Here is a 14,943-nt window from a genome sequence, read left to right on the forward strand (position 1 = left end):
GCCTCTAGGACTCTTTCTTCCTACACCTCCATACCTTCTTGTGCCACCCCATACTAAATATGAAAATACCATTTTATCCTTTTTTTTTTCCACCCCGTTAGATTTGAAATAATAAGCCTATGGATTATGTAATCTGGATATATTCCGGATTACATAATCCGGAAGTCAATTTCATATTTAGAAAAGACTTCCAGATTATGTAATCCGGAAGCTAATAACACATCTAAAAAAAAGGCTTCCGGATTACATAATTCAGAAACTAATCTTATGTATAGAAAAGACTTCCGGATTATGTAATCCAGAAGCTAATTCTGAATCTAGAAAAAGACTTCCGGATTATGTAATCCGGAATATTGAAAAGGGTATTATTGGAATATGAAAAATTTATGGGGGTGGCACAAGAAGGTATGGAGGTGCAGGAAGAAGCAGCCTGCCTCTTGATGTTCACAACATAGCTTATTGGGCTGAACAGGCCCAATTGCAAAAATTACTATTTGAACTTATTTTTACATTGAAAGTAAAACAATTTACTTAATCTACACTTGTTTCTTTTTTTTCTTTTTCTTTTTTGGTAATTTGTGAGTATATGCCCCATGTATAATCACAAGTATAATTACTAGGTGTGTTTGTTTGATAGTTGTAGCTTTATTATTGTGTAGCTTTTAAAAGGTATGAGAACTTTTCTTTTAACATAGGTTGTTCAAGTGACATTCAAGTCTTAAAGGGTTTAATAATTGCCTAAGCTATTAATCACTTTAAAATTTTGTATCTTATCAAGATTGTGTCGTTAAAAAGTTTAATAATTTGCATATGAGATATTGAACACTTTAAAATTTTGTATCTCAATTACGATTGTATGTCAAAAGTAAGTTAGGAGATGAAAATACATATAAATATTAAAATTTTGTCACTAAATCTAAATCTATAAAGATTCAAATTAACATCTTATGTTACATGGGACTAAACTTCTATTAGCATTTGCATCCTCCATTACCATATTATTTTTTACACAACTTATAATATTATAATGACAACAATAACTTTCTAAAATCTTTACACTTTTTAGAAAATATTTTTCCAAATGTATTATAAAGTCTCTATATTACATGCTTGAAAACATTTTGAAAAAGTATAGTTTAGAACTAAATCTATAATGATTTTAAATTATTCTCAATGGATCATAGAATACTTCACAATAATTTTTTTATTATAGAATAATTTTTTCAAAACAATTGTTCTGGAACATTTGAGATCTTAACACCCTTCCAAAATATTATTTGAGAAAACTTTAGAAGAAAATATATTTTTGGATTCTCAAATAAATTCTGAATTATACTATTCAAAATATAATATATTCTAAATTGAAAATTTTAAAAAATATTTTTTAAATTTTTAAATACCTTCCGACAATTTAAAATATATTTATACTTGCTTTGGAGCAAAATCTATGTACAAGGGGACAGATTAACACCTTTAAATAGAATTAGAACAATCATATCACTTGTTCATGTTCTTTTCTATTTACTTTAAATGTAATAATATGAAAAACATTTCCTCAATTTATCTTATGCAAACTATTATTATAATTTTATTTAAATAATTCTATTTAATTTGATATTTTACATAGATTTAGTTCATGTAAACAATCTATGTACTAAATAAACTCTCTGTTTATTCCCCTCATCACAGTGCACTTATCTGCAAGCATTAATAATTGACTTAATTCTCCAAAATCTTCCTATTTGTTAAAGAAATCTCATTCAATGAAAGCTCTTTCCATCAATCTAAGTGCATAAATTGACTTTTTTATAAGAAAGACTTTTAACATTTTGCTTTTTTATTTCTGAAGTTTAACCAATCAAAATATAGGTAAAAATAAATAAATAAATAAATATACATGCATAATTATGCGTGAGTAGAGTTCAAGCATCAAAAAGTCTAATTTCATGAGGTATGACATTGCAACTAGCCTTCTAATCAAATCCCCTGTTCAAAGTTCATGAACAAATCTTACAACACAAATTTTTACATCAAGAAAAGAATATAACTCTATAAAATCCTCTAAAAACACTTCAAAAGGTAAAATTAAATAAAAGCAAAATTATAATCTTCTCTGAATCCAAAATCAACTAATAAAATTAACTTTTACAAAATTCCTCACCAAACATCTCTAAAACCAAAGTGCTGAGTAGTTGATTTTTGGTTTTATGAAAAATTCCATGCATTTTACTCCTTCTTTAATGGTAAATGACTGAAGAAATTTACCAAAACAAAACATGTATATATTAAAAGTTCAAAGAAACTATGTCATAATCCAGCATTTCAAGTTGAGTGAAATACGAGCATCAAAAAGTCCAATTCAACAAAGTTTGTTAACACTGCAAGAAGCAAATCTCCTTTTTAACCACAACCAATCTTTGCTCATGAAATCAATTTCCCTTTTCAAATTCACATTTAAATACAGTAAAAACAGGAGATTAGAAAAACCACCCCCTACCCAAATGAGATGAGACCACTACACTTAACTTGGATTAATAAGAAATCCAAAATAACTTCTGAAAACTGAGTGCTGCAAAAATAAAAAATTTCCAACAAAGTTTGCATCTCAAGTAGGAAGAAAACTAGATGAAACATAGCATTTTATTTAGTAATTTCACATGCAGTTAACTGTGGATTTTCCTGTATTTGGTTAGAATGAATTCAATTCAATCAAGCAGCATTTAAAATATAATAGACAAACATAAACTGATAATAAATAGCTATAAATTTCCATAAAATTCGACAGTATCCAAAATAGTTTTTCATTCCTGACTAACTAACTCTTAAGAAACTATTATGTCCAATCCTCATTTCTTGAGGAACTGAAAATATGTAGTTCTTTATGCCATCAGGTTGCATCACAGTATGTAGAAAGACAACCACTGGTTAAAATGTCAACACCTATATGTAACTAACAAACAACGCATTTCTTACCCTTTACCATCTTTTGCATCTACAAAAGATAATCTTACAAATAACTAAGTGTGGTCAAATCTGACTACATACTCAAAGAACCTTCAATACTTTATTCAGTCAAGATGTAGGGCTGTAGCGAAGATGCTGCTCATAGAAATTGATGAGCTGCAACATATGAAAAAGATAAGGGTTAGAATAGGCCTTAGAAACATTGTCAATGAAGTAATCAAATGTAGTAATGAGAAGGAATAGGGTACTACAAGAAGTGGATTAAATGCTTTTAGATACTTGTTGTTAACCATCACTTCTGTTCCATCAGACCTGCAAAGTTGATCACTAAATAATTCAGGTCATATAATATACTCAGAATAGACCTGCAAAGTCTTGATGTAATAAAAGAGAGTAAGGATACACATTTAGGAACAAAATTGAATAATGAAAATGAAACCCCAGGCTCCATAGAATAAAGTGATATAAGCCAAAAGCAAAGAGTACAGACATGTCTGGAGAAACTTCTCACTGAACACTTATAATAAGAGAAAAATGGGGGAAAAAATGAAATAAACTTCAAAAGCTAAAATTAACTTACAAAAAAGCTGATTTGCAAAAAAAAAAACACTCTCATATTAACTTCTTTAAAAACTAACTTATGCATAAGCTAATATTTTAACTTGTAAAGAAATTGAATTCATTTTAGCTTCTTATTTACTTTATTTAAATACTTAAGTTTATCTAACAGACAATAGCTACATTTGTTCAATGACCTTCAACAAACTTCTGTGGCAGTTAAGTCTTTAACTAAATAAAAGCATTTTGCTTCATTTGTTTCTCTCACATAACTATAATGATTTTCCTCTTAAAATGCTTTCAAAAAATGGCAGCAGGCAAGATCACCCTTCAGAAATATTGTAAATTTACATGCATATGAGAACATTCAAAACTTGCTATAACTTATGAGCAAAGGAATCAAATGTCTAAAGCAATAAGAATGAAGTGATTTAATCATGTTCTTCCCATACATTTCTTCTCCGGATATCAAACTCAGTTGAGTCAAAAAAGGAATCAACTGTCTAAATTAAAAATACCATATAACTTTAATATGATTCTTCTAAATAAAAATCATATGTAAAGATACCTATTCTAAAATGAAAACACTATTCTTAATCAACATATTTCCTTTCAGAAATCTAGCCTCTTGCTCTGATTCTAATTTTAGAGGCTGAACAAATAAAAAGATACATGCAAGACTAGTTCTTAAAATCATAGCTCTCAATTGCACCCAGTAAGGCTGCAAGCACAGTAGCATTGCAGAGCAGCACCGTGCTTCTCTAAGAGCAATCTCACTGCACATTTTGTGGCCATTTTCACAGGCAACCTCTTGTGTCTCACACCTACCTGACAGCAGACCTTAGCCAGGAAGCTTCTATTCGGAATTTTCCAAACTTGGTTACCCATCTTGCAGCAACCTCTAGTCAAAGAGGCAAAACATTAATGGGTGAGTGGGCATGGAGCTGATTGGAGAGGATAGGGAAATTTTGTTTCTTGGGATTGTCTGTTGGGGATGCACCTGCATCCCCAAATTGGACCACTCTACACCTCCAAACAGTCCACTATAGGAGAGGGGGTTTTGTTGTTCTCCTATTAATCATGGATAAATATGGCCCTACCTAACTCAAGCAAAATTGTCTCTGAAGGATAATTGTGGTCTCTACCAAAGCATATAAGAGACAAAACATATAACATGTGTGTGTGTATATCATTATACTGATATATAAACAGAACATATAAATAACAAATTCAATAATCAAATGGAATTAATATAATAATAAAATATATGCATGTAATAAATAAGAAAGAATGCAAAATATTATCAAACAAATACATACGTGTTTACATAACAGAAGCTATAAAGAGCAATGTTGTCAAACTCGAGGATCAGAAAGGGAATTGAAACTCAACTCCAGGATTGTAAGTCAATACGGATTGAATTACTACTATATAAAAAAATTATATTTAATACATAACACAAGATACAATGTTTTCAGGCAGAATCAGTCCTTCCACTTGCCATTATAATTATCAGCCAACACAATAAAAAAACTAAAACAAAATAGAGGAACAGTTCCACGGCTCAGCTGAAATCCAAATATAAAAGAGGAGCTCTCTCCCTCCTGCAACAGCTAAAGAAAAATGAAAAACGTTGAATAGAGAGAACAACAGCGACGAGCGAGCACGAGAAGACAGCGGAACCAGAAGAATAGAGAGGACAACAATTTGGGGCTCTTTTTAGGGTTCAGATTGCAAAGAGTTGCGCAATTTGATGAAACACATTTGGGCCTCATCCTTTGGCCTTCAAAACATCAGATAAATGTTTTTTTTTTTCAAAAAAACTGGCCCAAATTGGGGAGCGGGGACCTAGAACTTATAATTTATAAATAAATCACCAAGAACAGAAACAACAGGCACAAACAAACACCCAATTGACCCAAATAAACTGAGAACAAAGGATTGTAAAACATATATGCATTTCACATATTGACCTACAAGCCCAAACCCCACCTTCCCTATCATTTTTTTTTTAGATGTGAGTCCTAATCATGCAGTCAACCTGTCTCTAGACTCAACCTCTACAACACAGAAACCTTGCCACCTTTGCCATGATGCAATGTAAGACTCATAACAAGCATGGCAGTCACAGGGAGCAAGGCAACCACAACAGTGTTTCTCAGGAAACCTGCAACCGTGACAACAACATCCAGCTATGATTGTGGCAATGTCCAGTGATGGTGATGGGTATTCAAAGACAACTATGAAAGTATCAAGTTCATCTTCATTCATCTTAGAAAATATCAAAGCAGATCAATGATCTAATTATTTGTCAACTGAAACTCTTGATCCACAAGTGATCTACACAATTAGCAATCCCCTATGAGTTAGCAGGTGGACCCACACAAAACTTGTTGGATAGTACAAGTTAGCATTTTACTGAAATCACACAGAAACAGAAACAATATGTGTGTATATATATAGGAAAATTTAGAATAGCAGCCATCATACAATCCACCAGCCCACTATAATCCTTTTAAGTGGCTTTTCTTTGTGCTTTTAAATAGTGAAAATGCGGATCATTGCCAGGGCAGCATGGACTAATTTGCATTGGTAAAAAAATGCATGTAAAACGTGCATATTTAGCAAATAAGACTAACAATGTTGACCAATTAAAATTAACAAACAAACTTCACACAAATTGATAATATCTCAATTTCCAATTAACGCAGAAGCATAACAACTTTATCTAAGCCACAGGCTTTTCAGAATATTGAAACAAAGTTTGCATTTAGCACGTAATTTTGTCCATCAACAAGGAAACTAGTTTTAATTAGATAAAAAAAAATCGACAGATGTTTGCATGGATGAGAATATTTAGGTGGATTAGTAGACATGCAAGCAAGATAGAAATCAGCAATGAACGCATTGGGAGAAAATTAAAGTACCACTTAATAAGTAAAAGACATCGGTCTTGCCTAAAACAGCTTGGTCATAGTTATCAAACACAGATGGCAGCACGTGGCAGGAAGAAGGATGAACAATATTTTAAATATCATGATTCAAACTAAATAATTTATAATAAACATAAATACTAAAAAAACTAAAAGCAAGATAAATAAGTCATAATTCACTCAAAATCACCATCTATCCAGGAGCAGTAAGAGCATGTAAACAAGTAAAAATTGAAAGATGAAGGTGAAATTAATAGTAAGAGATATACAAAATTGACCAGGAAAGCTAAAGGAAGAAGAAAGGAAAAACCAAATGACAAAAACAGTCTTATAAAAGTGTGAAGGAATAGGGGATCCAAACAAAGGTCCCTTTCCATGGAAGAAAAAAACCACTACTGTAAGTAAATGCTACCAAATTCTTGTTCACAAAGGTCTGGAAGAGTTTGATTATATGCAGCTTTCCCCCTTGCATATGGAATATCTTTATAAATGAAGTAATGAGGGTAGACTCATGAGACGTTAGAATTCATAAAACCTTAAACATTCTTCATGAACATTTTTTTGCCACATATGAAACGTGATGTTCAAAGTTGTGCAAATTGGTTTACATGTGAAAAGGCCAAGTCCTAGGTTATGTCACGTGGTTTATATACACATCACTCATCCCAAAACATTCCTTGGTCTAACATGTCCTATGGACTTTATGCTTGGTTTCCAAAGAATAGAGAATGGCAAGAATTATATCTTATGGTTGTGGATAGATTTTTCAGGATGACACACTTTATACAAGACAACAAACTTCATGATGCTTGTTTAATTTCTAATATATTCTTTGAGGAAGTAGTTAGACTACTTGGTCTCCCTAGAAACATTGTGTCTAATAGGGATATAAAGTTCTCGAATTATTTTTGGATAATATTTATAGAGAAAAGATGGAACTAAACTTTTATTTTCTACAACATGTCATCCTCAAATGGTCAAATAGAAGTGATTAACAGAAATCGTTCTTGACTACTTGGGGTTGTGTTTGATATCCAAAAATCTAAGAAAGTCAAAAGATCCTCTTCCTCATATGGAGTTTGCTTACAATAAAGTAGGAAACTCCACAACTTGGCATTCTCCTATTACATCTTCCTAACTTTGGATCTATGATGTGTTGTGATAAGCTTAAGATGAATTTGTTAAAGACCTACAAATTAGAGTAAAAGGATAAGACAAAATAGAATATATAACAATATGAAAATTCAACAAACAAGTGTAGGAAGTAAGTCATTTTCCAACCAAGTGAATGGGTGTGACTTCACCTAAGAAATGATAGGTTCCCCACTCAAAGGAAGTCCAAACTTCAAGATTGAGTAAATGGATCATTCCAAGTACTTGCGAAGATCAATGGCAATACATACAATTTGAACATCCAAAGTTAGTATAGTGTAAGTCATACTTTAAATGTTAGTGACTTATCTCCTTTTGAAGCCTATACCATAATTGCACCATGGCCACGCTATAGTGCACTAAACACCACTACTTTGGCAGTTATTACTGCTGTCATGGTTACAATTAAAAACCACTTTGCTATCCTCCTATAACACATCATTACTACCAAATTTGACACCCTAGTATGCAAAGTAATTAAATGGATCATACCCAATAGACAAAGGTAGAGAAAGACCAAAGAAAAACAAATGAAAAAAATTATTAAATAGAGATCTTGATTTAATGGCCTTTCTAAAGACTTGGTTTTGGAAATGGAATATCATTTAATCTATATATGTTGCCAATCCTACCTAAAGAGAAAAGATTATTGTTGTTATAGACTATGAATGCTTACATCAATGTTATCGATATCAGATAACTGATCATATCGAATACCCCAAAAATCCTTTATAAAGTTGGAAACCATAACGGGTTATGACGGAAGCATTGCGGTCAAAAGAAATACAATATATACATATAGACAATTTCTTGCGTTTTGTTGTTATTTTATGTTTTGAACTTGAAATTTGTGGTGATTTGATTTGATGTTATTGTTATTTGAATTTTTTATACATAATATAATTATTAGTTATGATTGGCGACAACGAGCGACGATGATAGGCAACAATTGGCGGCGGCAACTGGCGGCGACGACTCGCAATAACAAGCAACAAATGCGGGCAATGGGGCAGGGAGAAATATTAGAGGTGTTGTGGTGGCAGAGATAAAATATGTATTGGATTGCAATAATTATAATGTTTTAAATGGGTCAAAAAAGGCCCAAAAACATAATTTTAAGTAGGTTTTGAAATTATAATTAGGTTTAACAACTCATTTCATGCAGGCACACAACACATTCAAATTTTAATTTGACTAATTAGGGTTTTAAGGTTTTATGATTAAAATAGTTGAAATGGGCCAAGGCCCAAACTTATTAGTTTTTTTCTCAAAATTAGGGTTTAGGGTCTCTTCTATCTTCTTCATTTTGCGCCGCACACAACAAACACAATCTCTTCTATCTTCTTCATTTTTTGTCGCCACCCACACTAGCTCACCTTGCATCGCTGCCACCGCCTTTTTTGCTATTGTCATTTTCCGTTAGCATTACGTGATGCAAAAAGCGACCGTCATGGACTACCATGAGAAATCCGCATCGCCACCACCTTGTTGTGGCAGTAGTCAAAAAATCCACCACCGTCTTCCACCATGGCACTGACATAACCAATTAGTGATAACATTGGTTTACATTACATGAATTTGGAATCCAATGTTATGGCCAAACTTTAAAAAATAGCCCACAACTACAACTTTTGTTGCAACTTTAAGGCTTTTAGACACTACCTAGCCATGCTAGAACCACAATTGCAATAACACTACAATTTTTAAACCTTGGTTATTCTTACTAAAATAGTTAATTTCTACCAAAAATAGTTAATTTTATACTAAAAATAGTGATAAAAGTCAAAATTAAATTTGTATATATAATCAAGTTTTAATAGTATGAAGTACCATAGAACACATTTGTGTCTAGCAAAAGCACACCTAAGGCTCTGGGTATTATCTAAGAAGACATTTAACATTATCCTTAGGAAGGGGAGAAGCCTTCGCTAGGCCTTGAAAATGATAAATAGGAAGCCAAGTGAAAGTGGTTCAATACTCTAACAAAAGCTACACAATAGTATTGTGTTAGGCTTACTAGACAATTTACTAGGAAGGTTGTGGGATCGAGCCCCATCCATCTTGAACTAGGATTCAATGAACTAATCAATTAATCTTTCAAAGGGGGCTAAGGATATAATTCCAATAGAAGAATCCTTCCATGGATTCATGTTTCTCATCAAACAAACAAAAGAATCAAAATTCCATTGAAGGTTTCACTATATTGAGCATACTAAGAATTTAAAAAGATACCATAAGTGTAGCTTTTTTCGATTAATCCTGGCCTATCAAAACAGTACCACTCCAATTTCTTTCCCAAAAGGGCATAACACTTTCCTTTTCTACGATACGTTATTAACTTAGCAAAGTTGAGCCCACAAAGTACATTATCAATTTGAAAAATCCAAAGCCAAGTGTCCTGACCCAAAGATCTATCAAGCTTATGAAAACAACCAAGTTATCCCTTAGCACTAGCACAAAGTAAGCAAGCTACCTTTATTCTATTAAAGAAAAAAAAACACCCCTAGAATCATATCATGAATCACGGTTACTTACTTTGAAGCCACGAAGGTTACCAAAACATCCTGCATTCCACTGGATACGGTAGCTGAATAGCCTATTGGCTTTATAATCTTTACGATGTTGCTAGCAGGTCTGGCATGATTAGTACCAGTACCAGCATTCCTTGTTAGTAGTGCTGACTCAGCTGTACTAACAGCTACTCCAACTGGATTTTGTGTATTGGCAGGCTCACCAGCATATAATTCTTTGTTGAACCTCCTTACAGAACCAGATTTTCTCCTTTTGGCTCCCCGACAGCGGCCACTTTCACTTATTTCCATGTGAACCCCCTTTGATTTAGCAACTGTTTGACCATTATTGCCAGCAAACCCAGGACCAGAAGGAATTGCTTCTGGAATTCGTATTGCAAGCCTGTCTGCTTCATTCCCACAGGCAGAAGAAGCTTTAAGCTCACTAAGCTTAGGATCATAATCATTTTCCTCATTCCTTTCAATATTTTGTTCTGAACCAATTGCTGACTTGGTAACATTAACAGGTGTGGCATTTTCAAGATTGCTGCCAGCAACATTTCCCAATTCGTCAGCAAAAAGAACAGTCTGAGGAAAGGCGGGAATAACAGGAAGGCTTGCATCACTAAGAACAGGTAGAGCAGACTGTGTATGATTTCCAGCCGAACTAGTCGAAAAGCGTCGAAGGCTGTATGGAGTGGTAGAACGCTCCAGCCGCTTCCTGGGTTGAGTATGATGCACCACATGCTTGCGTTTGCGCTTACGATGTCTTCCTGACTTCAAGCTTTGAAACCACAAAAATAAGTATTAGTGAACAGGTGATTTTCACAATCTAGACATGTTATATATCCAACCAGTTTCTGGCAGCTACAGTCTTTTTACCTCTGCTTATAAGCAAAGCAACCTATTCACAATCACAGCAAAACAGAACACAAACATAAAATAGAATAGGAATACATGCCTCTTCACATCGGTACTCATAATTTAACACAGGGTCCAAAGAAAGATATAAAAAAATTTATGGAAGGCAAAGAGAATACCTCTCCTCAAAAGCTTCAACAACATCAGGAACAGAAACTAGATTTTCTGGTGGCTCCCAAGTGTTGGCTGTCTCAGGCCACCCATTCCTTCAGTGACAAACAAACAAACAGATCAGCAAAAATACATATATAATTTTTTTCACTCTAGACCCTTTTTCCTTCATGTATTGACATTCATAATGCACAATCTCTTCCACCCCCATTTCATTGTAATCACTCTTTATTTGTGATCACAGTATTAGTCACATCCATCACTTTTTCTCTCTACATTTTTTCTTTTTCCCACTCCCTCTTTTTTCACCCCCAAAATGAGATGGGTGGTTATTTTACTTTTCCCGTTAGTTTTCATTATAACCCAGTCCATAAAATAAGAACAAAAGACAAAGGAGCAAAAGGGGTACTCACCATTTGATAAAGTATTGCACCTGACCCTGTATTTGCAACATTGGAAATCCACATTGTCATAAAGGAAAGCCCCCAACAGGACAAAAAACAAGTTAGACCAAAGAACAACAACAGCAACAACAAATTCTCTCTAAGTGAGGCTGGCTACTCAAATTAAGTTCACCATTAAAGCATAAAATAACTCAAAAGAATCCTTATTAAGATAAAAATAGACCAAGAAAAAACACCCCCATTACTAATAAAACTAGTCCAAAAACAACCCTAAAAAAAATCTCCATTACAGATCAAATAATTAAAAAAAACAGAGACACGACACAATACAAGGAAAAAACACAACCCTCAATCATCAAAGAATAAGAACAACAACAAATTCTATGAAAGGTTGGCTACATAAATCACACAACATTCTAGGCAGCCTTTTTAAACCATTAAAAAAATCAAAAAAAAATCATTATTGCAGAGGAAGCTGGACCAAAACTAAATCGATTGCAGATAAAATTATTTAAAAAATATACGGACACAAGACAAAATAAGGAAAAAGCATGTGATCCTCAATCACCAAAAAATAAGTAGAACAACAACAAAACCCATAAAAAGTCGGCTACATGAATCGCTCGACATAATTGACATTATTCAGCAACTGGGTTCCCCCATTAAACCAAAAATGCCTCGAAAACAAAAAAAAAACATTACAGATTAAACTAGACCAAGAAAACATTCATTTTGAAGTGAATATAAATTTTAAAAGAAAAAACACAGACACAACACAAAGCAGAACAAGGGGGGGAAACATAAACCCCAATCACCAAACAACAAGAAAAAGTCTATCTAAGCAAGGTCGACCACATGAATCACACAACCCATTACACCAAACAAACAAACAAAAAAACTCTGCAAAATACCCATTACATATAAAACTAGCACAAACAAAATAACAGGAAAAAAAATCTCCATTACAGTACCAACAATGGCCAAAGAAGAGAAAAAGATGGGAACTTTTTACCTTACGCACCCTCTTACGACGTATAGCTTCAACTTCATAAAAATTCTCAGCAAGAATAACACCTTGAGCCCCAGGAAAAGTACCACCAACATTTTCCTCTTCTTCATCTCCCTCCAACCCATACTCTTCTTCCCCTTCCCCTTCTCCTTCCTCGCCCTCCCCTTCAGAATCCTCCACCTGAGGTTCCTCATCCTCACCGTTCCGCAACTGGGTACCCTCGTTCCCCTCAAAGATTTCAACTTGACCACTCCCACCTTCTCCACCTCCCGAATCCGCAGCCCCAGAAGGCTCAACCACCTCGGATGGAACATCCGCGGTGGCCTTTTTCTTGGGTCCACCCTTCATTGCAGCAACCTTAACCAGTGGTTCTTGCCCTTCTGGTTTTGCTGGTGAATGGAAGAATCGTCTTCTTTCTACTGAGAAGGAAGCACCAAAAGTTGTGTCCACCCTGTGGTGTGGTGATGAGCTGTCAATCTATGTGTATCTATGCCCGAAAGCGTGATCCATGGCTCAGGTTTTTATTTAACGCTTTTCTTCTTTAGCCCTTTTTCCTCTTTCTTTCATCTTTCTCATTAAGATTTTTTCCTTTTTAATTTCCGTTTTTTTCAATCCTTTTCTTCTCTCGATTTCTTGGTGGGGTTTGTAATTTTGTTTCCCTCCCTGCCCCGCCTATTCTATTTTTCATCAATTTTTATTTTTTTTCTTATTTTTTTCAAACGTCTTTATTTATTTATTTATTTATTTTCTTATCATAATATGTAGTACATATAAATGATAGGATACGGATACAGAAATACACAAAATCTCTAAAATGTTGGATACGGGAACACGGATCTATATATTATATATTATATAATTATAAATTATATAAATTGACAATAAAGATAATAAATATTTATGTACACAAGTATGTTTTAGATTATTTTTTTAGAGTAGAAATATGTTTTTCATAATTGGTTCACGAAAATTTGTTTTTTATTTTTATAATCATAATAATAATTTATAAAATAAAATTTAATATTTTAGAAAATTAATGTATTTTTCTTTTTTAAAATTGTGTTAGAACCGTACTATAATTGTCAGAAATCTAACAAATACTTTTTGAATTGAACGGAAACGTGTCCTACAAATGTCATACGAGTGTCAGTGTCTGATACTATCGGACACCGACGCGTCATTTAAGAAGAGGGTCTGAGCTTCATAGCATAATATAACTTTTCCAAAACAATTATTTCTATAAAAAAAACTATTTTACTCTTAATTAAAACTTATTATGGTTCCTAGCATTACATGAGTGTTGTTGAGACAAGTTTTTTAAAAAATAAACACTTCATATGCACATATTCAAAATCATGCGTGTTTAATTAGAAAATTTTATATTTTATTAAATTAAAAAAAATCATTATTTGATAAAATACATAATTTTTCGGATTTTAATCAACTAAAAAATAGTTATATAGCTTTTATTTATATTTTTTAATTATTGTGAATCCCCATTCGGTGAATGGCATGTGCTTCCGTTATTATTAATGTAAATAAAAAAGTCTTAATGATTTACTTATTGTTTTATCAATAAAGCATTGAATGAATAATATATATTTAATGAGTTCAGGAAAAAATTAATTAATGTTTATACTTTTATATTATGTTACAAAAAAATTATTAATTGAAAAGTTATATTTATGCGTTAAAAAAAAACTATTAAATGCATGGACTTTTATATGTATAATTTCTCTTAACCCAAAGTAAGAACGTTACAATGGGTTACAATGGGGTGGGATGGTGTTGAGTTTCATGTCTTAATTCGATAATTTTATTAAATAATTGTTAAAAATGAAGTATAGTTTAGTTTGATTTGATTTAAATAAAAAGAAAACAAGTATGAATATAATAAGAGGGTGGAAAAAATTTTATACTTGTACACAAGTAGTCACGCACACTCTTTTTGTATTTCATTAATTAAATTTAGTTTATTGATTTGAGTTAAACTAATCATTAAACCAATATTTTATGGTTTGATTTGGATTGATTTTTTATATTTTGTTATAATAAAATTGATAAATATTTTTTTTTTAAATATTAAATATTTATTAATAAAAAATTGTTAAATAAAGAGATATATTAATGTATTAATTTTTTATAATTATTGGCATATTCATGATTTTTTTTATCTATTTATAGTAGTTCTTTATTTTCAATTTAAAATCCAAACCATGGTCTAAAAGAAATAGATGTAAAAAATTACATTAGAGATGTGGTATTAACTTACATAAAGTTTTTCCCGCCATAATGACTTTAGGTTTTTTCATGGTTGTATCTAGGTCACTCTAGTAGGTGTCTTAGTTAGGAGATCCTTGAGGTGTATTTTCTGTATAAGG

At 32.5% G+C, this 14,943-nt stretch overlaps 1 protein-coding gene across 2 annotated transcripts; it reads right to left on the reverse strand.

Moving 5' to 3' along the window:
• Nucleotides 1–2,746: 2,746 nt before the first annotated feature.
• LOC137818544 (chromo domain protein LHP1) lies at nt 2,747–13,187 on the reverse strand. 2 transcript variants are annotated; one of them, XM_068622037.2, is made up of 6 exons: nt 12,566–13,187; nt 11,563–11,588; nt 11,158–11,244; nt 10,143–10,901; nt 3,216–3,276; nt 2,747–3,120 (listed from the first exon to the last, which is right to left on the reverse strand). In XM_068622037.2, exons 1-6 carry the CDS (start codon nt 12,908–12,910, stop codon nt 3,073–3,075), a joined length of 1,326 nt encoding a protein of 441 aa, XP_068478138.1. In that variant the 5' UTR covers nt 12,911–13,187; the 3' UTR covers nt 2,747–3,072. The 2 variants fall into 2 exon arrangements, with proteins under 2 accessions (XP_068478138.1, XP_068478137.2); XM_068622036.2 differs by having other exon boundaries at nt 3,216–3,291; nt 12,566–13,151.
• Between the last annotated feature and the right edge of the window lie 1,756 nt (nt 13,188–14,943).

This window comes from Phaseolus vulgaris, chromosome 10, assembly GCF_051622355.1.
Source record: "Phaseolus vulgaris cultivar YP4 chromosome 10, ASM5162235v1, whole genome shotgun sequence".
In the NCBI taxonomy this organism is placed as follows: domain Eukaryota; kingdom Viridiplantae; phylum Streptophyta; class Magnoliopsida; order Fabales; family Fabaceae; genus Phaseolus; species Phaseolus vulgaris.